At 42.2% G+C, this 26202-nt stretch overlaps 2 protein-coding genes across 2 annotated transcripts in view; both read right to left on the reverse strand.

The window, feature by feature from the left end:
- Nucleotides 1-601: 601 nt before the first annotated feature.
- On the reverse strand, nt 602-13421 carry LOC310835095 (tripartite motif-containing protein 29-like). Its single transcript, XM_083719835.1, has 10 exons — nt 13308-13421; nt 10666-11294; nt 8907-9002; nt 6797-7030; nt 6672-6694; nt 5608-5744; nt 4111-4141; nt 3037-3068; nt 2416-2484; nt 602-1814 (listed from the first exon to the last, which is right to left on the reverse strand). Exons 2-10 carry the CDS (start codon nt 11224-11226, stop codon nt 1795-1797), a joined length of 1203 nt encoding a protein of 400 aa, XP_083575961.1. The 5' UTR covers nt 11227-11294; nt 13308-13421; the 3' UTR covers nt 602-1794.
- Nucleotides 13422-14699: 1278 nt separating this feature from the next.
- Nucleotides 14700-26202, reverse strand: part of PPARGC1B (PPARG coactivator 1 beta) — a 105916-nt gene continuing 94413 nt past the window's right edge. The window contains exons 9-13 of the mRNA XM_083718915.1: nt 26034-26103; nt 25306-25427; nt 24391-24545; nt 17096-22884; nt 14700-16320 (exon numbers count right to left, since the gene is read on the reverse strand). Coding sequence (XP_083575041.1) covers nt 22781-22884; nt 24391-24545; nt 25306-25427; nt 26034-26103 — 451 coding nt within the window. The 3' untranslated portion in view covers nt 14700-16320; nt 17096-22780. The remainder of the gene's footprint in view (nt 16321-17095; nt 22885-24390; nt 24546-25305; nt 25428-26033; nt 26104-26202) is intronic.

Genomic DNA, 26202 nt, shown 5'->3' on the forward strand with positions numbered 1-26202 from the left:
AGCATAGGAGAAACAAAGCTCCAAAAACAAAGAAGGTATTCAGGAGTTGCTTGTGGTTCCTGTTTCTACTGTAGGTAGAGGCCAGAGGTGAATAGAAATATTGACTGACCTGCTTTTTTGTTTTCCTTTACTGTGCTGATCTCCCCAACTGTTTTTCATCTTGGTGTGGAGTTCAGTATCACAACTGCAGCAACAGAAGCCCTGGGCAAGAATCCAGTACATGTCCTCAAAAGATGATAAGGAAAGTGCAAGCCAAGCAAGGAACTGATATTGAGGTTCATGGCACAGGTAGTGCTTAGCTCAGGGTACAGTTCAGTTAGATCTCTGGACCCTGTAAACCTCTTGGCATATATGTAGTTTGTAGAAATAGGAAACAGGAGCTTTCCAGCTGGCTACATGCATAAGGGAACTCATGCATATGAAGGGATGAGATGAAATGCTTAAAATATTAGTTCTTCTTGAAGGATGTTTATTCACCGCAGAAACATAGGCTCCTTGCTCCACTTATTCACTGACCACGAGGTTCTGCTGATTTTAAGTATTACATTTCTCCAGCAACATTCCCCCCTTCCTCCCTTTAAGGATTTAAGACTTGTTAGGATTTGTTCACTGGGGCTTTTATTCACAGACTGTTCACCATGTACATACCGTACTTTCAGCACTTGTTTTCATTAGGGCACTTTTGCAATCACAGTCTAACCAGCCCTCTAAATTGAAATGGCCATATCAGTCAATTTTAATGGAACATTTTTTAAAAACTCTGACAGACAAGGACCATCAAGCATATGCTTAGAAAGTGTTTCATATTGGGAGGTCTTCAGAGGACACCAAACCGTTCTGTCCCCAATAACCCTGTTCTGAAACCCCCAGCACAGTGACTTGCTGTGGACACAGAAATTCCTAAGATCTTCCAGAGTTTCCACTCCCAGAAGGTGCCCCCTTTTACTTCTGAATGGAGGAGAGTGGCAGATCTGCATATCCAGTGATCTGGGAGGGGTTCTGTTTTGATGGGAATGGGAAGCCAATGCAGAAAAAGCACATCAGAAGTCAACAGAGCATATTTTAAACTGCAGGGAGCTAAATGTGAATCCAGCAGATCAGCAATACACATCTTCTCCTTCAAAGGACTTAATGCTATGCTAATCACCACCCAAGCTTTATTTCCATCACCAGAGATTGGCTTAATTATGCAGGAGTTATGTTTGCAAGGCAATGGATTCCATTTGATTTGCTTCAAGCGAACAATAAAAGCAAAAAGAATCACCCAGCACTTTTAGCTTTTCATGCTGTCAAACAAATTAACACAACTATGCTCAATACAAACAATTGCTTACCAAGAGGGCTGCAGAACAGAATCTAAGGGGAGTTGTACAGCACATGATAACAGAGTTTGGAGCCCTTCAAAGAAAATGTTTTGACAGGATGGCACAAAGGATTTTGATTGGCTGCTTATATGTTTTGTTCAACATTTTGTAGTTCCATTATTATTACACATATCAAAATACAGGGAATGGGAAACAAAAGTAGTCCAGGCATTTCCCAAGTCACTCACAAAAAACTATCAAACAGATCCAGCCCCCCTTCAAACACTAAAGCCAGCAGGTAGAGTGTGCCTACTCTACCTAAATGAGCACCCATAGAGTGCTTTTTCTGAACTGAGACATCATCAAATCCCACTAGGTTTCTTTTGCAACTCAGTTCCACCAGACAGCGCCAAAGCATTCCTCCTGTTTTGTATCTTCCTGTTTCTATAGCCAGTGAACCTGGGTGGGATCTTGTTTCTTATTAGTTTCATCATTTCTGAACGTCTGCACCTTTAGAAGAGGAAGAAAGGCTGCTATCATCATCATCATCATCATCATCATCATCATCATCTTTTCTAGCTGCTCATTATCAACACCTTTAAAAAATCCAAGCCCAGAACTTTCCACATTTTTCTTCTTTCTTCTAAGCCAAGTCTTCAGCTCATAATGACAGGCATCAGTAACCTGCTACTGCCAGGGTGGGCAGAAGGCAGTTGGTGGACCACTGGCTAATTTCTGATCAGAAGCAGATTGACTTTTATGGTAATGAGAGAAAGTTTGGAGTCCTAACTTGGACAAAGCTTTGAAAGGGCCCTGCATGGTGCTCTAAACAAGATAAACAACTGCACCAGATCTAGTTACACTCCAGCTGGAAGTAATTCATAAAGATCACTTTAGGAGACACAAAAGGAGACAAAGCTGTGATTCCAAGTATCTGCAGGGCAGACAGTACCAGCATAAGCCATAAGGCTGCAGCCTACAATTTTGAAAATATTGTTCCTTAAGATTTTTATCACTAAAAAGTTGTCAAAACATTGAAATAGTGGGGACCTTGGACAGACAATTCAGTGGTCCGTTGTTCATAGTTCATGGTTTATTCTGTTTTGCTTACCTGCGTTTTCTCCAGATATATCTCTAGTCAGTGGTGGTGGTGGTGATGGGAAGACTTTGCAAATCACATCTGATTGAAACAAAAGGAACAGCTAGTTGAACGTGCTTATCATTAGCAGAGGACAATGAACGTCATAAACCCTTCCATGTACAGCTATTCACACTTAGCCTGATAAAATACACTTCTCATTTAATTCAAGTAAGTGTTACATTTATTCTATCATTGTAAATGTTCCATAATATTAGAATACTAGGAGTGTATCTGCCTTGTTTGGTGTAACTCTAAAAGTAACTTTGCATGAAGTTTGGTATAAGAGCCATGAGCACATTTCAAAGCTGCAGTACGTCATGGAATTTTTGGAAGAGACAGAAAAAGCAGGCATATTTGCTTCAATATGAATAGCGGCAAATGCTTTTATAAAATTGTAGGTAGGTCTACAGTTTGCTACTGGTTTTGAAACAATTGCATCCCCCATTTAATAAGTTTCCTACCTGCTCTATCATCACACAGGATTCATGGTCTGAACTACATTTTATAAGGTGTTGGCAGCATAATTTTGGAGAAGGTGAGGTGACATAGACTGGCATCTTGAAAATTAGTAGTGATGTTTCAAACACCTACCATCAAGTGAGAACTCAGCAGCTGGGATTGTCCTTGTGAGAAAAGAGAATAATGGGTATCAATTGAAAGAAAAACGTAAGAGGAAGCAGCAAATGAAAAGTCACACAAAGATGGAAATCGTAGAAATCGTAGCACTACACCCGCAATGCTTTCTGCACTTACCTGAGAGTAAGTCCCATTGAGTTAAATGAGATTGACTTCTGAGTAGAATGCACAGGATTTCATTGCACTTTGATTATAGCTTTTTACCATCTCATTGCATATATCTTGTGAAAAGGGCATTCTGCTGACTTAATTCAGATTTTAAAAAGGCTTTAAAAATTGCTTTAAAGGGGCAACGTAACCTGCCCACATGCAAAATGCAATTTTCATACCCCTAGAACACACATTATTCACCTCTTTGCTAAGCAAAGTGTTGCTCTAGACATATGTCCCATTGAATTCAACAGCATTGCAGCATCGACTTAAAACACAATGCATTTCAACAGAGGTTGTTCACACAAAGCTGTTGTCATTCTTGGTCAATGGGCTGGGGGGTTGCACCCTCTGCATGAGCCCAGTGTCCATGTGGACAGAATAACATACATAAAGAAGCCTGCACATGTATGTAGGCATGATACACACTGTGTACACAGATCATGCAAATCACACCTAAGCAGCATTTCTTCACTCCTTCTTCCTGGTGTAGATCTTCACTGAGCCCTTCTTCCCTGACAGGGAAGGAGGCACCATTTTGCAGCTTGTCTCAGGTGCAAAAATGTCTTGGACTGGCTCGGCTAGTGTCTAAGCTTATTTCAACACTAAATAGAGTTACATGAATTGCAGGAATCCTATCCCACTCTTGGTCTCTTTTTTTAATATGTGGATTGCACTGTGTTTTGTGATCCTTCTTCATGTGTTTTATCAGGAAATAATCAACTAGGTTCTTCTTTTGTGAAGAAAGGTATGGGGAACCCATGACATTCATCTGAAGCATTAATTCCTGTGCTGTTCATTTCCTAAACTGAAGCACAAATGAATGGAAAACCCAGTGCTGGATGTGAAGAACAGACTGAAAGACAAAAAGGGATTTACCTGCTCCACTGTGTTTGGCTAATGATTTTACCTATGAAGAGTAAGAAAACAGGACAAGACAGCTGATTCATGCAAAACCACTCTTGTAATCAGGAACTGTTTCTGCAAGACCCATTTCCAGGACAGATTTGGCATGATGAGGTTTCGGAAGCAAACCGCCTCAGGAGATCCCGTAGGTGTGATTCAGCATGTCATTTGTGAAATTACATTCAGAACAAGGTAATGAATCATAACACCAGAAGGAGATGCAAGCTCAAGGCAGGTAAGACTTGGATGTTCTCCTTGCTCTAAAGCAGGGGTAGCCAACATGGTGCCCTTGAGTTGTTCTTGGGTAACCATTTCCACCATCCCTGGTCACTGGCAGTGTGGGATGGGCAGATGGGAACTGTACTGGCATCACGTTGCCTACCTCTGCTTTAAGGAATCCAACAGCACACACCGTTAAGGGATGGATCAGTCTGTTTCTGGTCCATGATTTTGCACGTGTTCATTCACAAGTTTGTTCTGAGTCATTTCTAATTTAATATGTGAATATGTTTTTAAAACTCCACTCTAAAGTTTGAATTTAAATGCATATTTAAACCCAGTACATAATTATTAAATACAGAGTTAAATAATTTAAATACATAATTAAATAGTATTTTATCACAAAATGAGTATTTTATCTCAGTGAATGTATTTCTATATGTATCTTATTCTGGAACAGGTGTCCTAAATGCATTTTGGTACATGTTTGAGCCAAGAACAGTACTGCAAAATCCAGAGAAGTGTGAAATCTGAAGCAGACATTTGAGTGAAGCTGTTTGCTTTTGGAAAGTTTGCCATAAGGTCCTGGAGAAAAAGTGAGGCTGACTCCTTTGAGAAGATAATTCTCTAGCACTCACCTATGTCTTAATATTTCCAGTTTGTGTGGTTAATAATAGCTAGGTTTAGTCCCATAAAGGTGGTGGCAGGAGTGTCTAATAGTCTCTGTCCCTTAGGAGTTAAATAGCTCCACACCAGCCCAGGACCTGACCCACATACCAGCAGACAGAACCTTCACATGCAGTCAGCTATGAGAATAAATGAAATGTCTAATAGGGATTCTGCCTCACCAAACATTTGGAAGGGATGAAATATCCAAAAACAAACAAGGTAAAGAAAATCTGTCCCATGAGTCCCGTAGTTGTTATACTGCTGTGACCGATCATCAAAATCTTTTTAGATAAATTGCAAAGGGTATTTTACCTATATTATATTTTGTATCTTTGAGTAAGCAGATGAAATTAGACTATGCCCTATAATCAAGTCAATGAAAAATGTGCAGCATGGAAATAGGGTAATTCAAGTTGCTATATATAGCAGATGTGTATCTAGCAGGAGAATGTGCATACTGCTTGTGCACATATATCAAAGTGCATCATCTCTAGTTATTACTCACATATCAGCATATTCCCTGTAACTTATATAGCTTACTTAACACTGCTGGGAGAGGCGTTCTTTGGTACGTTCACTTACCATGTACTACTTGCATCAGGGCGTCTAGGTTGGAGATATACATGGCTGTATGACTTCTGACATCCTGAATGTCTGACTGATCCAGATGCACTGTCAGCACTTCCACACTGTCATTGCTGAAATTCTGTTTCTTAATCCTAGCATGTACAAGAGGTCATTCAACCAACCATGCAACCAAACAACCTACCAAACATCACCCCTGATTGTAATGTCTGTCACTCCTAAGGGCAAATACTAAGTTAACCTATGGACAGTGTATGGATAGAAGAGGTTGTGTATGTTGTTACGTCTGAGTGAAATTCCAACGGTGCCCTTGCACTCACAGGAAGGGGTCTGTTTCAGCAGAGTTGTCCACTAATGGAAGAAGTGGGGAGGATATTTTTGCTGATTTCCCCTGTCAGGGGCCCTCTAATGCCAACCAGGATGGGGCAGAGATGACAGGATGCGGAGATTGGGGGTAGGGAAAGCTCAAGCACTGACTTGGATGAGGCTTTTGCCCCATAGTTTCCAGACACCACAGAAAGGGAATGGGAACTGTCTGAGTCAGTCCCCAGTCCATCTTCTGAGAGTGAGGTGTGGGTTAACAAGACTCATATACCCAATGTGCTTGCCCAATTAATGCATGAAGGGGTTAATACCACAGAGTAAGCTTAGTTATGTCATTTCCCTTACCTTGGGAGGAAATAGGTAATTAAGCCTATTGTCCCCCTCCCCTACATGAGAAGCTCAAAGTCTGAAGAGGCTTGAACTGGTTGCTCCAGCTCAACCTCACAGCTCCCACCAGCCGCTCTTGAGTTCCTATACCAATAATCTAGGAACTAGATGCCACATATCATTAGCACAATTATCCAAAATAGTCCCATTATTGCTACGGAAGAGGCAAAAACACATTTCTGAAGGTAGGGAAGCTAATACTTTCAGAAGATGTAGGAAGAAGAGAAAAGACTCTCATTACCTGGCAATGAGTCCATTCAGTGGACCACCATATGAAACCACATACATGTGGAGAGCAGTGTAGTCTATGTGACAGGCAAACAAAGGGGAATGTGTGATGTGCAACTTACCTCTCTTGGGCTAGCTGAAAATCCTACAAAAAGACAAAAAGAAATTGTTTTTATTGCACGCAGAGAAAGGGGGGCATCCAGCAAATGAGACTTTGCTAACCTGAAGGGGAGAAAAAGCTGCTCACCTTGAGGAAGAGGCAAGCATCTGTTTTCTCTGTTAGTGCTTGTAGCTCCCGAAGGCCCTGGGCAGCCATGTCCCTCTTGTCTGCCACTTGCTTCTTCAGAGCAGCCATGTCAGCCAGCTGCTTTTTCTCATTGGACTGGATGTCACCTAGGATCTGCTTCTCCTTCTGATCTACCTGAGACTTGATCTCTTGGAAGATTCTGGAGAGCTGATCTGTCAACGTTTTCTTATTGTTCTAAGGAAAGTAAGATGGCAACTTTTTATTATAGTTGAATTGTTGGACTTAGGGCATAAACCCGGGGTGTCTTGAGCAATACTTCCCTATCTAGGCTAAAAAGGATCGTTAGCTCCGTGGTCACAGTCCCTCCCCTGTTCATAAAACTCCCTTAGGAAACAACCATTATTTTAAAAGGTGTGGAGACTATATATGTCAGATAACATTTTTATAGTGAAAAATGACATATTGCTTCCGCAAAACAGGCCACCAAGCTACCAAGTTTATAGCTCTCAGCAACCTCCCAAGTATGTTGCCAGTCACTCTGAAAAGCACTTTGGGCATCAGCCCCTCAGAAGATCACACTAAAGTATTCTTGCCTCAGTTATCCTGTGGCTACCGCCACTGAGTAATGTGCAGTGCAAACTTATGCATATATACTCAAGAGTAAGTCCCATGTAAGTGTGCATAGGACTGCAGCTTTCATGTCAACAGAGCTTTTTAATTCCCAGATCCTAATACAACCTCCCCCAACCTGGTGTCATCAGCCTCAGCTAGCCTATCTCTGCTGTCTGGTGCTGCTGAGAGTTCTGGTTCAGTTGTAATGGTTCACCCACTGACCCCTTTCACTGAATCCTTGCGCCTTGGCTGGGATCTCTTGCCTGTTCCCTGGCTTGACTTTGACTTCCTTACCATTGGGTGCTCTTTTTCTCAGGCCCTGCTGGGTTCCCAGCACTGAAGCACATGCACCAAAGTAGTACCAGAGGCTCACAACTCACCAATCTTCTGTTGTGGCAGAAAAGGTTGCCTGATATGCAGGGCTGTGCACAGGCAGGGGGTAGCCCTTGTCCTGGGCCTTGGAGAGCTACGCTGGCCCAGCCACTGGCGGAGGAAGAGGAGTGGGGGCGGGGAGCACACCGCCCCTGGCAGCGCCATCCTGGTGGGGTGCCACCGCGGCTGCCCCCACCCGTGCTGGGCACCACACCATAAACAGGCAGCGTGCCACGCCCCCAGGACACATGCCAGCCCCAGCCCTGCCCCCACTGCCCTCCACACACACCCCGCGCCGGAGCATGAAGCTCCGCCGCAGGGCCCAGCTGCTTTTCTGTTTGAGTTTTTAACTTTATTCTAACAAGACTGCCACCCCAGGCCTCAGCCAAGCTCTGTGTTGGTCTGTGATATGAAGTGCTGCCTTGGAAGCCCCTAGTGTCTGTTAGTGGTCACACACTCTTAACCAGGGAGAGCCCATGTTTTCGGGTACTTGTCCCTGGTAAACTACTGAAAGTGCACATACACATGCACTAGAGTTGCCATTTTTAAAAAACCCAGTCCTTCCTCTGAGGTTAAGTATCTGAAGAGGGTGTAGAAACACACGCCTGTCCAGACAGTAAATAGAGCGTGCACTAACTAAATCTGTGTCCATGTGTGATAGATAATAGATAGAGATAGATAGATAGATAGATGATAGATAGATAGATAGATAGATAGATAGATAGATAGATAGATAGATAATAGATAGATAGATAGATGATAGATAGATAGATAGATAGATAGATAGATAGATAGATGATGATAGATAGATAGATAGATAGATGATAGATAGATAGATAGATAGATAGATAGATAGATAGATAGATAGATATAGATGATAGATAGATGATAGATGATAGATAGATAGATAGATGATAGATAGATAGATAGATGATAGATAGATGATAGATAGATACTGTAGATGGTCAGGTAATAAACCTTCGGGTGAAAAGAGTCACTGGCCAAAAGTGCTGCATAGTTAAAATGAAAAGATTGGGGTGCTGGATGGAGAAGCATATTGGAGACTCATTATTTTCCACCTGGGACCTGAGAGTGATGCATGGCATCATGAAGTTACAGCACAAACCTTTATCTGATCCTCACTTTTCTGAAGCTGTAAGAGTGTCTTCTTTGTGGCAGTTTTGTATTCCTGCATTGATTTCATAATCCGTGAGAGAATTGCCTGATTAAGAGAAAAACAGAAGGGAAATCACAGAACTGTACATTTCAATAAATTTATTTGGGAGATTAATTAACTATAGCAGAGGTTCCAATACCGATCCTTGGGGGGACTCTACTTTCTACTTCTTTCCATTTGGAGAACTGTCCATTTATTCCTATTCTTTGCTTCTTGCAACTTAACCAATTCCTGACCCACAAGAGGACTTCTCTTATTTCTTGACTGCTTATTTCTTGACTCAGGAGTCTTTGGTGAGATACTTCATCAAACATTTTTAGAAAGTCCAGGTATGCTATGTCAACCAGATCACCTCTGTCTATATGCTTGCTGACACTCTTGTTGACACCCTCATGGGTTTGTGAGACAGGATTTTCCCTTGCAGAAGCCATGCTAGCTCTGCTTCAGCAGGGCTTGTTCTTTTATGTGCTTGGTTAGTTTATCTTTAACAATACTTTTCACCAGCTTTCCAGAGACTGACGTTAAGCTAACTGGCCTGTAATTTCCAGGAACACCCCCCATTCCTTTTTAAAAATTGGCATTGCATTGGCTACTTCCCAGTCTTCTGGTATGGAGGCTGCTCCAAGGGACATATTTCTGTTTTGAAGACCAGCAATTTCACATTTGAGTTCCATGAGAACTCTCAGATGGATGCCATGCATCCTGGCAAGGGTGCTTGTGCTTGCAGTTTGAGAATGGAATGCACATTGACTTGGAAATAACCCCCATTGAACTCCATTTGTATGTTTGGGCTGCCATGATGGTGAATTTCTGCTTTATTTGTCTTTTCAAATATGTTGCGTCTTCTTCCCAAGTAGCTAGACTCCTAATGATTTAAAGCACAAGCGAGTATGCAATTAAGTACACAGAAGTTTTCCAATGCTCTTCTGTCCCCATATCCTGGTCAAAGTCCCACTAGCCTCAGCAGAACTTTTATTTTGTATGTAATTTTGTAATTTTGTTGTGTAATTTATCTCCTGCCCTTCCTGCTGAAGGAGCCTAGGGCGGCAAACAACAAGCAAACAGCAAACTTGTTCTTCTAGAAGCAGACTGCAGGTTCTTACAGAAGGCCATAAATTAAAAGCAATGGCATTAGTTACCACTAACGTTTTTGCAAAATTGTCCTCTAATCTAGCAGGGGCTGTTGATAAGGTGTTCCCTGGGAAGGGCTGTTAACACACAGTGGAGTGTTTGTTAATCTTGGCTGGCATACTGCCATGCTCAGAGGGGGAGAAAAAGTCAATGATCAATGCCAGAAACTGTAATGCACAAACACATTGTCAAGCATGGAAATCAAGATGCCTGCAGAAAGTGCTGAGGCTAAGCAAGGTCTATAGGTAGTCTCCACTGTTGGTTTGGTGTCATTTCTCAGTTCAATGGGACCTTCTGGGCAAAAAGTGCATGCTCTACCACAGTGAGCTACAGCCCTTCCCCTGACTACATATGGGTATAAATACATGCGTCACCATCAGAAAAACACCCCACAAGTATAATTTGCTACTCCTTAGTTATCAGGCTTTGAATGCTACTTGATGCTTGATGTTTTTTGCTTCGTTTTCTCCCCCCACTTCCACATTCTGACACCCGTTTCTATTTAAAACATCTGTCTCTGTTACATTTAATTGGAGGACCTCTTTGGAACGCTCCATGCCTGGTTGAAGCCCCTTACCATCTGCTTGTCGTACTCGTCCTTCAGGGCGACGACGCTGTGGCTGCTGTGGGAGCCAGTGGTGGAGCAGGCCTTGCAAACACACACCAAGTCGTCTTGACAGAAGCATTCCAGCAGCATGGCATGCTCTGGGCATTTCTTCTCCTCCTGGGCCCCAGCGGTCCCAAGAGCCACCAAGGCATGGTTCTTCTGGGTGGCCTTTGAATTGTGTTTCCTCAGGTGGTCCCGGCACAGGGATGCCTCACAGGTCAGACACTTCTTCTCTGCTGAGTGAGGTTTCCCTAGGCAGAAATCGCAGGGAATCATGATTCTCCTTTCTTTGAGCTTCCAAGGAGGCTTTTCCTTCTGAGGAGGCAGCGAAGAACTGGCAGCTCTCTGTTGACAACCTGGCATGAACCTTGAACACAGGGTAGGAGGTGCTGGCTTTGGACTCCTGCACTGTGTTCGGTATGCCCTGGGCAGAGTCCTAAGAGAACTCCTGGAGCCCCAGCTCAGGGACACAGGACGGCCATGTATGCTGTGTGTCACCATGTTCCAGCAGGTGGTTGTTTCAAATTCCATTGCTGTCTCTCTGCCATGGATCCAAAATCCATGCAGACTAGCTAAGATCCAATTCAATGAAAGGAAACCTGTAAGATTTTTATTTTTATTAAAAAAACACATTCCCATGTATTTGGCACAATAGATTCAGCTCTTCCAATGAAGATGTCTACTATTTTATTTATATGGTGGGTTTTTAAAAACTTTTAAGATTTATACCCTGCTTTTTGTGGAACTTCCTCCACAAGTGACTTACAATCTCCAAGAAAACCAACTTAAATACAATAGAAAATAAAAGAAAGCACAAGGCACTCAAGCAATAAGGCAGCATACAAACAATTCACAAAACAAATCCAGGAAACCTTGCATCCAAGACCCTTCATTAAAATCAAAGTGAAGAGGTAGATTTTAAAGAATCCAGTTTTATCTTTGTGTGGTTCTACAGAGTAGAGAATCCTATGCATGTTTTGAAAAATACTTTGTGCAGGCACCTATGGTGCTTTTATCAAGATAGGAGTATCAGCACCTCATTTTTGACCAAATATTATTAATTATAATTGTATTGTATTGTACTGTGGCCCTCCCTTCACTGTAAGATCCCGAGGTGTGTTACAGCATCTATCTATATCATCTATCTATCTATCTATCTATCTATCTATCTATCTATCTATCTATCTATCTATCTATCATCTATCTATCATCTATCTATCTATCTATCTATCTATCTATCTATCTATCATCTATCTATCTATCTATCTATCTATCTATCTATCTATCATCCATCTATCTATCTATCTATCTATCTATCTATCTATCTATCTATCTATCATCTATCATCATCATCATCTATCTGTTTGTTAAATCTATCATCTATCTGTTTGTTAAATTTGTATCCCACTTTTCCAATAGCATGCTCAAAGGCAGATCACAAAATAAAAGTGACTAAAGTGACTAAATTGCTATACAAAACAGAAAATTGAGGGTTGGCACTTTATGACATCAAGTGCTTACAGCCAGACATGGCAAAACAGGTCCTTGGGCCCTCTCTCTGTGTGAAGAAAAGTGTAGAAGACTGCCTCTACCTTTGGATCCTTGCCCAGGCTGCTTTCCTGGATGCCCTTATTTTAATGGGTCTGCCTGCATAGAGTAAGGCGAAATCAGCCACCCTCATGAGAATGCTAATAACTGTGTCCCAGAAATCCTGATTAGGAAGCATCATGCCTAGCAGAGCCTGTGGGAGCTTCACCCAGAGAGACTGCAGAGGTCTGCACACCTGTAAAACATGATTAAGTGCATATGCAATCCCCACACTGCATTTGTTTTGCTGTTTTTTTAAAAAACATACACTATATGAGAGAGCTGAGGTTCCCAAACTGTGGTCTGTGGTCCACCAATGGTCAGTAAGCTTCATTCAGGTAGTCCATAGTATGTCTGTAAAAATACAATTAAAAATACATTTGAAAATCATACAGTGCTTGCAATAAGCTTCCTGAACTGGGGTGGGTGGGAAATAGAAAGGCAATCCATTTCCCCCCCTTCTGACTCCTTCTCTTTAGTAACTACATGCTGGCAAAGTAGATCCCTTCCTTTCAGGCTTTACTTCCTTCCTGCTTCTCCCACTTCAAGCTTGTTTTGAGTATGAGCTAGTGGGTACTAGTGTTCACTTCCTGGCTCCATCCTGTCCGCATGCAAAACCTATACAGTACTTAGAATGGCTTTGTTTGCCATGGGTAATAACCAGCAGCCTTGATGGGCTATTCCTTTCTGCACATTGCTGCAATATATTTGCCAGACTCCAAGGATATGGAAGTGGAGCAGAGGTGTGCAGGAGCACCCTGCTGTGCAAGCAAGAGTCCTTATGCTGGCTTCTGCTAGCACACCAAAGTATTTGATTCTGGTCCTTAATGCCTAGAGAGCAGAGGGGTCTGAAATGAGGATTTTTGCACATGAACGGCATTTCTGAAAACATCTCTCACAATCGCAAATAAGGGCAGGGACCAGAACATAAAGAGAGTCCTGGTAAATAGGGACACTTGCAAGATACAATTTCGCACATTTGAATGATTATATCATTTCCTTTCTACCCACTGTTACTTACTCACCTGGGGGTCTCCTTAAGCTTTCTGCTACATTTCCCTTTCCCTTTCCTTTCCTTTCCAACACTTTTATTCTGCAAATAACAATTGGCTCTTTCTTCCCATGCCCACACACCTCCAAAGTACTCTTTCATCCTGTTAGCAGAATAATAAGCACACCAAGTTCCAAGGCTGCGTGGAGTTCCAAGGCTCCGAGGGTTTTGTGTGTACAGTGACAATCCCATCCCCCTGGGGCTTTGCGGCATGACTGAAGCATAAGTGCAATGCTTGCACTTTTGCAGTGGAATGAAACCTGACTCTGGGCTCATCTACACCTACCTTTGCTCTGCATTTCTGGACACAGGTCCCGGCTTTCCAAGTCCACGCCCAAGCGCTCCCTGCCCCGCAGCACTTCCCCCACAAAAACCTGAAAACAATTAATCAGAAAACCCAAACTGCTGAATTATGGCTGGGTCAGGGAGAAGCAATGACCCTGAGGTGGGAGGAGGAGGATGAAAGGATGAGATGGAGCAGTTGTCTTGGTGCTTTTGAATTAAAATGAGCTATGTTTGGTGTCTGTTGCTTTCCCCATTAATGATAGGTTTTTAACACACCTGGCCCTGCCTCTTGTGTTACTTGGGAGATCAGTTAATACTTGGGGGTCAAGGGAAAGATCCCCAAACAGCATTATGGGGATCCAAGGGTTTCATGCTGCATCCATTGCCCCTTTTGTCACAGAGTGCTATCTTTGCCAACGAAGCATGTGAATAATGTAAAATCATCCTAATAATAGTAATAAATATATTATTATTATTATTATTATTATTATTATTATTATTATTATTATTATTATTACCACACCCACACTCTGGGTGGCTCCCAACAGAATAATAATAATAATAATAATAATAATAATAATAATAACAACAATAATAATAAAGCGAAAAAACATCACACATTAAAAACTTTCCTAAACAGGGCTGCCTTCAGATGTCTTCAAAAAGTCATGTAGTTATTTCTTTGACATCTGATTGGAGGGCGTTCCACAGGGCGGGTGTCACTACTGAGAAGGACCACTGCCTGGTTCCCTGTAACCTCACTTCTCGCAGTGAGGGAACCGCCAGAAGGCCCTCGGAGCTGGACCTCTTCAAAGCAGTGTCAGAGCTTCTGCATGGGACACTTAATCTGGATCTCTATTAGAAACCAAAGACTACAGCTGTTCCATAAGCTGGCATTTTTCAGAAGACACCTCTGTCTTCTATAGCTGTAAACAAGGCCTACGATAGGTGTGAGGGTCACCAGACTTCAACTGATTCATAGAGAGGACATGGGTGCAATTTAGGAGCAGAAAGCCACCCAAAAATGTACACACAATTCCACACAGAGTTGCAAACAAGCAGGACATGTTGGACTTCATAGTATATTTGTTATGATTTATTTATTTATAGGCAGATCACTTCACTATTTACAGTACATGAATGTAGAGATTCTACAGTCTTTGTGATGTAAACAAGTAACTCCACGGCAGGGGAGTTTCAAAAAGAAGCCAGTTCTGAAGTATTTACACAATTTAAAATAGAACTTTTATATACCTACCAGATAGATATAGAGAATACATTGAGCAATTTGGTTAAATCATCTACGAAACTATAGAATCTGACAATGTAAAAATACAAGAAAACGTTCTCTCATTTAGAAGGTAGACATTGAAATCACACTAGAAAGAAATATTTCTTTTAAAAAATGACAATAACAAAGGAAAGGCATAAGAATCTATGCCGATTAAGGTTAAAGTATATTACATAAATAAGGACACAACAGAACACAACTGGGGGGAAATTAAGTGAAATATAAAAATCTTCTACTATTTTTTTTAAAACAGTGAACTAAAAACTTGATTTTATTGATTACAAAAGGGGTCAATCCTGCTGCTTTTACTTACCAAGAAATAAGTTATCACTTAGTTAATACATGTAAAAGAGAAGCAGAATTGGCCCCTTCTAATTATTAGCAGTGTCCTCTTCAAAAAACAAAAAAAGTAAAATCTAGTTTTTTATTATAAATAACATAGCAAATGTGCCCCTCTTTTAGGTGAAATTCTTACACCTTTCTTAAGAAATGCATCAATTTAGTCTCCTTCACTCTCTCTGGCTCACATACGCTCATAAACACACGCTGCAAACAGTGGTATTAATTCACTCTTTTTCACTTTTCCAATAAATAATGCCACCTAAAGCACCAGTGGCTGCATTAAAACCAGACTCTCCAGGGGTTTGCCTTGCTATCCACATCAGACATAGTTTCCTCCATGAGGAAATGGGAAACGTTTTTTTTTTGGGGGGGGGGGGGACAAAAACCTTCAGTGTAAATTGACCCTTCAAAAATTCAGTAGGCTAATCTAGTAATACAGGTGCATTTTTATGCATATAAAGCTCTGTGAAAACTGGCCTACCCATTCTCTTCAATGTTGTGTAAAGCTTTGAAAGACAGAATTCTGCCATAATGAAGACTATGGAGCAACCTTATTTCTTTCTCTTTTTTGAGCTCCATTTGCTCATTAGATCACAGCCTAGGTAATGGATTGGGGAAACCTGTGACCTTTTGAATGTTGTTGGGCTCCAACTCCCATCAGCCCCAGCCAGCATGAGCCATGGCCATGGATTATGGGAGCTGTACCCCAATAACATCTAACAACACAGGCTCCTCCATCAATGACATGTGCTATGCATTCCAAGGACAGAGAACCCAAGTAAGGCTGATGCATTTGATTTAGTCTGCCTCACTGGCACAAAGTTTAGGGTGACAGCAGGATACCATGATAAATTCACCCAAACCAGATTGGATAGCTTGCTCCTTACACTAGGGCATAGCCGAGTTTTCACTGAGATTCTGCACATAACCTTTTCCCACGACATGGTCATTTTTCAGGTGCAGGGAGCGTACGGAGATGCGTTCAACCATGTGAGCCCCCCACCTGCAGTCAGGTGGCAAGCTCAGTTGCAGATTGTTAGTGATAACCTCAGTCACAGAGATCCCGTCCCTAAGTTGCATCAAAACAAATTCCTTCCAGTAGCACCTTAAAGACCAACTAAGTTAGTTCTTGGTATGAGCTTTCGTGTGCATGCACACTTCTTCAGATACACTGAAACAGAAGTTACCAGACCCTTCTATATAGTGAGAAGGTGTTACTCAGAAGGGTGGTGGGAATGGGTGATTGGCAGATAGCTGTGATGAGCCTGTTGACGACTCTTAACGACTGCAATAGGTCTTACAGGAAAAAGCAAGGGGTGAGAAGGTGAAAAATGGCTTTGTCATGTATAATGAGATAAGAATCCAATGTCTTTGTTCAGACCAGGTCTCTCCATGGTTTTAAGTTTGGTAATAAGTTGCAATTCAGCAGTAGGAGAACACTTCAATCTCCCAGGACATTCTATACAAGATCTCAAAGTAGCTGTTTTACTACAAAGGAATTTCAGAAATAGACTGGAAAGAGAAGCTGCTGAATTGCAACTTATTACCAAACTTAAAACCATGGAGAGACCTGGTCTGAACAAAGACATTGGATTCTTATCTCATTATACCATTCATATCTCATCTGCCAATCACCCATTCCCACCACCCTTCTGAGTAATACCCCTCCCCACCTTCTTACTATATAGAAGGGTCTGGTAACTTCTGTTTCAGTGTATATGAAGAAGTGTGCATGCACACGAAAGCTCATACCAAGAACTAACTTAGTTGGTCTTTAAGGTGCTACTGGAAGGAATTTTTTTTGTTTTGACTATGGCAGACCAACACGGCTACCTATCTGTAACCTAAGTTGCATGACATGCAGCAATGCTTGTGTACTTGTTTTTGTAGCATCTATCCTACAACACATTAATTTGTTAGAGCATCATAGGTGCTCACCTCTAGTGCATTTCTGTTGTCCACTATTAACGGTAGACTTCCAGCTATAAAATGCAAAATGCATAAGCCCCCAGGTTACTTTGGGGGAGGGGGCGCACTGCCCCCTTAAGTGCAAGGAGGTACCTGCAATCATACGTACATGAAAATGTTATGGTTGGGCCAAAAGTCACGTTAAAATGATGCATGGGCATCAGTGATGTGGGGGAAATGATGCCAGGGGAAATTGTCAAAAAGCACACAAATGAGAACAAGGCCTAAACAAACAATTATTTGCAGAACGTTGATGGGAAAGCAGAAGGCTTTGAATGCTCATATTGCTAAAGTGTGTCACAAATAGACTACCCTGCTGTAAGAACAAATTGAGGAAATGCTCAGCTACAGATTAAGGACTTGCTATTTTCATCTGGCAAATGAAAATCAAAGTGTCCTTGCTCTCTGATTCCTCTAAGGCTTTTTGACATGGGCTACTGAGAAAATTGGATGCTAATCACGGAAACACATGACCAAGCTGACATGAAAGTTTCATGGAGGTAGCAAAGCTCAAGACAGTCACTCTGAGAGGGAACGTGGGATGAACATTTCCATCAACTGACAATGAATGTGACGTTTGGGAACACAGTTCTTCTGCACGCATCTTCTTTTTCTGATGCCTGCATTCACTCCTTTGTCTGGTTGCTGAATTTAGCAGGAACCATTTGCGTTTCACATAAAAGCATGGTTATTTAAAGGACCAAGGGCAAGGAAATGGCTTATGACTTATTCCTATCGTTAAGGTATTTTTCCTAATTAAAAACAGGAGGGACTTCTTTTTCACTCACACATACCCACACGCACACCCCTACATATAATATAGAGATAGTTCTGTTTATTTAAAAAAATAAATGTCTCCCTCATGATTGCCTTTCTCAACACACCCTCTTATTCCGAAACACCCTGGAAAATTGAATTCTTTTAATTTGTTTATTTGGTTTCTCACCTGATCTTGCAAAGGCTTGGTTTGTTTCTGCTGCTAATCGTTGTTATGGCTAGGCCTACCCCTTGGGTACGGGGTCCCTGGCTTTATGCATATTATTAAGAGAAAGAATATGGGAGAAAGTTAGGCAGACTTCGCAGAAGTATACGGAAAGCACAGGAGCCCAAGCTCTTTCTAAACAGGGCAGAGGAAGTAACCATTAAGGTAATTAAGGCCCTTCTTTAGCTAATGGGGACAGGGGACCCTCGGCTACTCTTCTTAGCCTCAACGTGCGGCCACCTTGGGAAATCAAAATGAGCTGAACTGCACCAAGGTTTAAATCTGCCCAAACATGTTGGTGGCAGTGATGGCTATAGCAATGTGTAAAGCTCATTTTAATTCCCCCAACCTAAATAAGGAATAAACTTCCTTTCCCCCTTTTCACCTCCAAACTGTGCTTTGAACTCAACAAGTGAGGGGCTTCAGGCTGAGGAAGTGAGCCTTGTGAGGGACTGCACCATGGAACTAGCTCCTCACACACTAGTGGTGGTGACACTCAACTGCTGATGGCTTTGCTTGTTCCCTTATGCACCACACTGACCCCCCCCCCACTACTGCCTCCTGAAAGCAGCAAGCTACCCAGCTGGCGGGAGGTCAGAGGAGGACTGCCACCCTACCACTGTCCTCACAGTATGAGCAAAATGCCTATTCTGTATTATAGGCCAGGACTGTGGAACCCACCAAGCCCATCACAGTATGCCAGCCATCTCCGGAGGCCTGCAAGACACTTTGACCCCTGACCAGGCCTCTGGCAGGCTGGTAGTTAGGCAAGCCACAAGTTCTGTAGATCTGTTAAAAAGGTATCCACCCAGCTGCTCTGATTCGTGGGGATGAACTAGGACCTCCAAGTGGTCCTTCCGATTCCTGTGCCATTCTGATCTGAGTTTTGGGGTTTGTTTTTTTCACCAGCAGCAGCTCAAACTACTTCTTGCAGTGCATGTGGAGCACAGCAGCTTGCTGCTCTACGAAATAGAGGACCCTCCTGGAATATACCCTGAATACAGGCTTGCTGCCTAAAATTCTCCCATCCATATGGAGCAACTTTCCAAGCTTCTGATAGCCAAGGGTTTTTGCACTGTTTGTATCCCTGTGGCTGATACAAACTTAGCTGTGCTTCCAATAGCCATTAAAATAAGCCACAGGTTACTAGTGTGCCACAACCAGCATTAGATGTCCGTGCTTTTCAAACCATACCACTCAGGCTCTACATTCAACAGTGGTGGATTTACAGCTGCTGCTCTGTACCCAGCAGCAGTCAGAGGGGCTCAATGCCCCGCCACTACCCTTTCCCTATACATGTGTGCGTTTGTGCACATGTGTGCATATTGCATAAAGTCCTAGTGAAATTTCTCACAAAAAATTAAAATAAATATTTTTATAGGCTTCAGGCAACACAAAGACCACTTATTGCACCTCTCCCTATATCTAGGATTGAGAGGCCATGTGCGTTACAGGACCTTCTTCCCTCCTCAAAAGAGCATGCGTGTGCATGCTCTAACATCATTGGTAAGTCCAGCCTCTTAAAAGTAACTTGAGATAATAAAAAAAAAACTGATTAAATACAAACCCATGTTTGCAAGCGAACTGCACTGAAGGCAGCTCTTTCTGGAGAGCAGAAGGACTCTTCCTTCTCCTCTGCAGCTGCATTCAACACTTTCAGCATGCTCAGAAATTTGATGCATTTTCCATCTCTCTGACCAAAGCCAGCGGTGAACTTTGATCTACCCTTGTAACCAAGCCAGGAGATGGAAGAATTCCACTTAACGGTTGTAGGGGTGGTTACTTATTTTTCTTCTTCTTCTGTTCGATTGTTCTCTGAAAACATCAGCACAGCACAGGACAGGACAGGACAGTCCTACCCACCCTAAATGTGTCGCTATGTACATTCTACAGTAAGCTCTATAGCAATCACATGTAAACATCATTGTGGTGAGGAAATACTAGGACAGAAAAAGGCAGAGCTACAATGAGGCACTTGTCAACAGCAGATGCTTTGTCTAGGCCAGACTTTGCTCTGGGCTGATCATGAGAGGATCTTGCGATCCATCAGTAAGTTCTCGAACGGAGGTGGTGCAAGCAACATTGAAGCAGCCAATATTGTGAGGATGATTTTCTTTTTTGACCAACAACACGTGAAATTGTGACATCGGTTACTATATAAAATAAGCACTGTTGTTATTAAAGCTCCACATTAAAAGACGGAAACAATCACATAATTAGTATAGGATAACACATGAGTTAATGCCTTGATCTCATTCATGGTGTTTCTGATGCATGTGGTCCTTACTGGCTCAATGGAATTACTCAAGACAGGCAAGCAGGAGTTAGACCTAAGCCAGGCAGTTGCCAAGGTCTTTGGCAATTTCTTCCTTTTGATTCAGATTAAATACCTGCTGGACGAATTAAGGTTGTTGCATTCTGTATACATGGGGTGGCTAAATGCCAGAGATCTTTGTGAAAAATAAACCAAAGACATGGTGGCTGATGAAGGTATTAGCAAGGTTATTTGGTCCCCACTTGAAAATGCTATCACTTGATGCATCTGCTGGTTTCTTGGTCTGCTTCTCATGTCCCTGGACATTGCTTCCAAGTATAGCATGAGAACAGCCATACTGCATGAGGCATTAGCACAGTATATTGTGACAAGTCCGAGCAATGTTTGAGTGAAACAATTGCGGAAGTTAGATAGCGACTCCTTCCCACTACTCGGTCTTCTGAGCTAGAGGCTTCTACACTGCCTCTGTCCCAGCACCCCGGTTCGTATCAAAGAGCCCCTAAACTAGTTGCTTAAATCACTCTAAGACTTCCTTTGTAATGACTCCTCAAACTTCTGAATCTGAGAGAAGCCAGGGAAGAAATAAAGGAGGGCACAAGATTGCGCCAAGAGGAAGTCAAAAGGAACATCAAATAGGCAGTGACATCCATGCCTTTCTTGACAGGGAGCAGGAGAAAGAGAGAGAAGGGAAGTCGCTTCACAAGGCTTCATAGCAATGACACTATGTTTTATGGCTTATTCCACTCATAAGGAGAGTAGTGTTCAAAATGGAGCAGGGACAATCAGCTGATGAGCCATGTGCTATGTGCCAGCTGTAAGCACTGTGAACTCACTCAGCCCAAGGTGTGAGAATTCTTATGAACTTTTTTTCTGTTGGGTGTTGCCCACCAGGCAGGAGATTTTGCTTTGGTTAGATGACCAGATGGGTAAAAAACTATTCCTGAGGCTACTGGTGATGTCATGTATGGCCTTAAATGAATTGCTCCACATTCCTCTACCTCAAACTCCCACGTGGATCTCGCGAAACTACAGCTGCTATCATTAGATGGTAGATGTAATGCAAAGAAACCTCTGGGTATAATTGTTCTGGGATTGGCTCTCAGACTTTCTCAGTCTTGCTGTAGACTTGTGCTCCTGCACTACTGGTCACGATGGCTATACGGAGCTTTCAAGTTTAAAGTTAAAACGCCTCTTGAGTTAACAGTTGCTGGAGAGCAAACAAAAGGACTACCGCCTTCATACATTGCTGGAGAGCATCAAAAGGAGAGGACTATTTCCTTTTAGGAATCTAGTCGCCCATGGCACAAAACAGAATGCTTGACTAGATAGGCATTTGTTCTGATCCAGAGAAGCTTTTCTTTGTTCTGATCCAGAGAAGCTTTTCTTTGTTCTGATCCAGGGGAGCTTTTCTTACGTACCATTTCCCTGGCAGGTGGGGCTTCACTACCTTGTGACCACTGTCAATCCATCACGGACAGAGGGAAAACACACTCTACCCTTGCACCCTTTTTCTCCCTCCCCTTCCTCAAAAATGCACCATCTGAGAACGCCATTCCTATCCTCCCAGAGCCAGCTCTGGACTGAGGAATCACAATGTGCCTTGTGCCATCAACAAACAGGGCAGTGGTGATCCCAGAATTCAGCCCAAACGAAACGGAACAAATGGCTTATATAGCAAGGGCACAACGTCAGTCGGTCACCCCTTGGTTCGCCATGGACAGGCCTGAAGCCAATTTCAACTGAGTGGCCAATTGGAGGGCACCCTTTGGGGAGGGCCACATCTGCTGACAGGCAAGTGCCTCATTACAGTGCATAGTTAAAAATCAAGGAAGCGGTACAATAAATCTGAATTACAGTACATCTGAGCCATAAATACATTATAAGTATATATTTCTTTCTTCTATTAAAAATTAGTTTACAATCCTGATTCTATTCACAATTAACAATTTCATCATCACACACTACAGACAAAAAAAAAGTTATGGTGAACACAGCTGCAAATCCACGGCGGAAGTGGGGTAACGGTGGGGCAGAGAAAGGGGCCGGACAAGAAGGGGACAGGAGGCTTTTGCAGGCTCATCCTAACACAACCAGTCAGAAGCAAAGATACTAATGTGTGGCAGTGGAACATCAACACCATGGGGACTCACAGACAGAAGCAGCTTGTTCAATGTAAACATCGATTTAAAGGGACAGCAGTCTCTCTCTCTCTCTCGTTGTATACTTAATCATTTCTTTGAAAACGTAAACATATTGGAAGTGCCTTGACTGAGGTATTGAGGTATTCCTCAAAGGTTAAGGCTGTTACCGATGTAGGCTTTCCTGGGCCTCCTGCAGCAGGCTGTCGAAATCCATGGTCTCATATTTGCTTTTTATCAGAGCTGGGGAGGACTCTTCTGTGTTGGAATCTGATGCCAGGAGAGAAGAAGTACACATGTTGGTCAAAGGAAAAAGCAAAACCTGTTAAGCACCCCCCAAAAGAGGCAGAGAAGAGCCATACTATGCATTCTCTCTCTCTTGTTTTGTTTTTTTAATATTAGCATTCCTCAGATATTTGGTGTGGAGGAATTACATAATTACTACACAACAAGAACTAAGGAGGAAGGAGAATTCCCTTTGGCCCACATTTTTAAGTGGGTTAGTCAAATACACACCTTCTGGAATAATAACGTGGACTGTAGTTCAATTATCCTACAGGTTACAATTCCCAGCTCAGCAAAACACCAAAATGTGTGTTTATTTAAAAAAAAACTTTTCAAAAATACTTTTTTTAAAATACAAGTGAGGAATAGGAGATTCGATTCCTGATTTATTCCTGCTGATTGTGTTTTGCAATTCATTCTTGTGCTGCTGAAACTTTTGTTTTTGTCACTGTTTATTTATTGTGTTCTTTTTAGAAAAATAGTATTTTTTTAAAAAAGTAAAACGCCATACAAGGTTCAGCTTCATACATATATTAAGATAAATAAGAAATACATACACAATATATATTTCTGTATATAATTGTGCTATTGTATTAAATACAGTCTTTCCTAATCCTAAAATAACACATTGTATAAGGACCTACGATTGCCTGATGAATGCACTCTACCATTCCATTAGTCAATGAATAAGCTCCAGTTCTGTTAGGTTGCAGCCTACATTCTTTCATTGTTAAATAGCTTGTAAGCTTAGTTATTACTGCAAATTCAATACATTTTTGCCTCCCATTCTGTTAGCTCAGTTGGAGCAGGAGCATAATCTCAGGGTCATGGGCAAAAGATTCCTGCATTGTAGGGGGTTAGACTATGTGACCCTCACAGTCCCTTCCCTTCTTTTTCCTAGGATTTGAATGTTTTTTTCCAATATTTTGAGTAACATTTTACAGTGTCTATAATAATGCAAGACATCAGTTCTCCTAGCCGGTTTTTGTGTGTTTGTCAATACAAATAAGGTAGGTTCTAAATATTGCGGTACTTTTTATTTTCCCTATTATATTCTTAATCTGAGATGTGTTTGGGGTTGGTTTGTTGGTTTGCCTTTTCATACAACATAAAATACTTTTATTGTATTATATAGCTGCTGTATACTGCTTTGGAGGCCCTCCCAGTAAAATAAAAAGGCCTATAAACTGGAATATAAACCACTACAACAAAATAGTGACAAGCCAGAGAAAGTGAGCAAGCTGAAGCTCTATCAAATGTTTGTGTGTAGTTGATCCAATCAACTCTGTAATAACTCAAGGTATCCCCCTAATAGCTTAAACAAACCATCAATGATAATAAATAGAAGTGAATTTGTTGGACCGTCAATGAGCATTATGTACAAATGATAACAAACACAATGGAAGACAGTGCAGCAAAGAAATCATCACCACCCAAACAAGGGATGGAGGAGGACGTGGACCGCTTTGGAGTGACATGGGAGTGGCTTACCCAAGTCGGTGTATCTGGTCCAGAAGAAGTGCCCAAAGCCACCGTAGCTCAGCTGGAACAAGGGCTCATTTCTTTTCCTTAGCGAGGCACCATTCTTCAAGGATAAGGCGGCATGTTCTGAACACCGATACGTGATGAAGCCATATTTATCTCCCCTGAGAAACAAAATGGAGAACTTAAGCATAGGCAACAATTTACTGCCATTTATTTGTGTTACGTTTTTTGTAAACCTCCAAAGGACACATCCTTTTCTCCTCAAAGAAGGTAGATGGAGCTGGAAGGTAGTGGTCATCCCAGTGAGCCTTCGTGGTTAGCCAGGGATTAGAAGCCAGGTGCTCTGCCCACTACACCACACCGGCCTCTCTGCCTACACTGGCCTCATTGAAATGAATGGACATGACTAAGTGAGGTCCAATAGTTTCAACAGATTTACTCTGAGTAAGGCTTAGCTGAATACCCCCCTCTAGTTCTCCTTGCATGCCACACTTTGTAGGTCATTAGAACCTAACAACCCTCGAGTTCAAATATATTACATAGGCCTCCACATCTCTCTTTATTTAGGAGAAAGGGAGACTCGTTATTTTATAATCAAGCAGATCCCTAGAATAAAAAGAATTTCAAAGGGCAATAGTCCCATGAAATAACACTGGAGAAAGCATTGTCTCTTTAAAACCCTGTGAAGCAGCATCTCTTCAGATCACCATTGTACCACAGCAGCAGACACTTTCCCAAAGAACAGACATCTCCAGAGTCGTCCCCACAAAAAACGCGCTCCAGCTTTCAATCCCCAAATAAGATGGAAGTCCTGCATCTCATGTCTCGCAGGATAGACAGGCTAGGTTCCCGGTGCTTAGATCTCCAAAGGTTCCTGCTGGTTCTAGCAACGAGGGAGGGGGAAGCATAGCTTTGACCCACCTTTTATTCCTGGTCAAAACGCAACACTCAACAATCTCTCCGAACACCTCAAAGCGCTTCTTCAGTTCAGTGGAGCTCATACTGCTGGCAAGGTTTCTGATGTACACTACGCGGCCTTCTCCCTGTTCAGGGATGAGAATAATTGCTTAGGCCTGTCCTGATACAACTCTTTCTTCTTCTTCCGACTGAACTCTTCCTATCCCCCAACCTGCTTTAACAACAAGGCAGCATGATGTTGTGTAACAAATGCACAAATTCTATCTGCTGAAACGGCTCTTTGAGGAGTAGCTGCCTGCTAGCGCTTCATGGCTAGCTTGCCTATGGTGCACCCTTTATCATCTTATTTTATGTCTCCCTTTCAAAAGCTGCAGCTTTACCTCATTTCAGCTTCATTATAAAGTTGCCATGGAATCACAATTCCCACTGCTCTCTGTAAGTGCCTGCTGATGAATTCGGCACCAAGTTTCTCCTGGGTCAAGAACTGAATCTGTTGCCAGTTATGTTTACTTTATTTCTTTCTAATTCATCATCTTAAACTGGTGTTGGGCCAAGAGATACTGCAACATGTACTGTGCCACTCCTACTTGGAGTGGGAGTCAAACCAAAATTGCTTTGTCCCTAAATTCAGATGAATTTTCCAAAGAGGGAGTCAACTGATCTGGTTGGAAACCGCACAATTCCCACTTGATTTATTACAGAAGCCCCCACATAGCAAACAGGTCACTTACAATGGCTTTTTCTCTCCTCTTCTCCATCGGTCCAACAGTTCCATCTTGACACTGCTTGCCATTTTCATATCTGTTTGATAAACAAGAAGGCACATGAATTTAGTCCTGAATGGACTCTGGCTGGTCTGAGCGCTAGAAATCACAAGGAAGTAGAGGCACACTTGTTGCA

This window comes from Podarcis gaigeae (genome assembly GCF_964106915.1).
Source record: "Podarcis gaigeae genome assembly, chromosome: 2".
NCBI lineage: Eukaryota > Metazoa > Chordata > Lepidosauria > Squamata > Lacertidae > Podarcis > Podarcis gaigeae.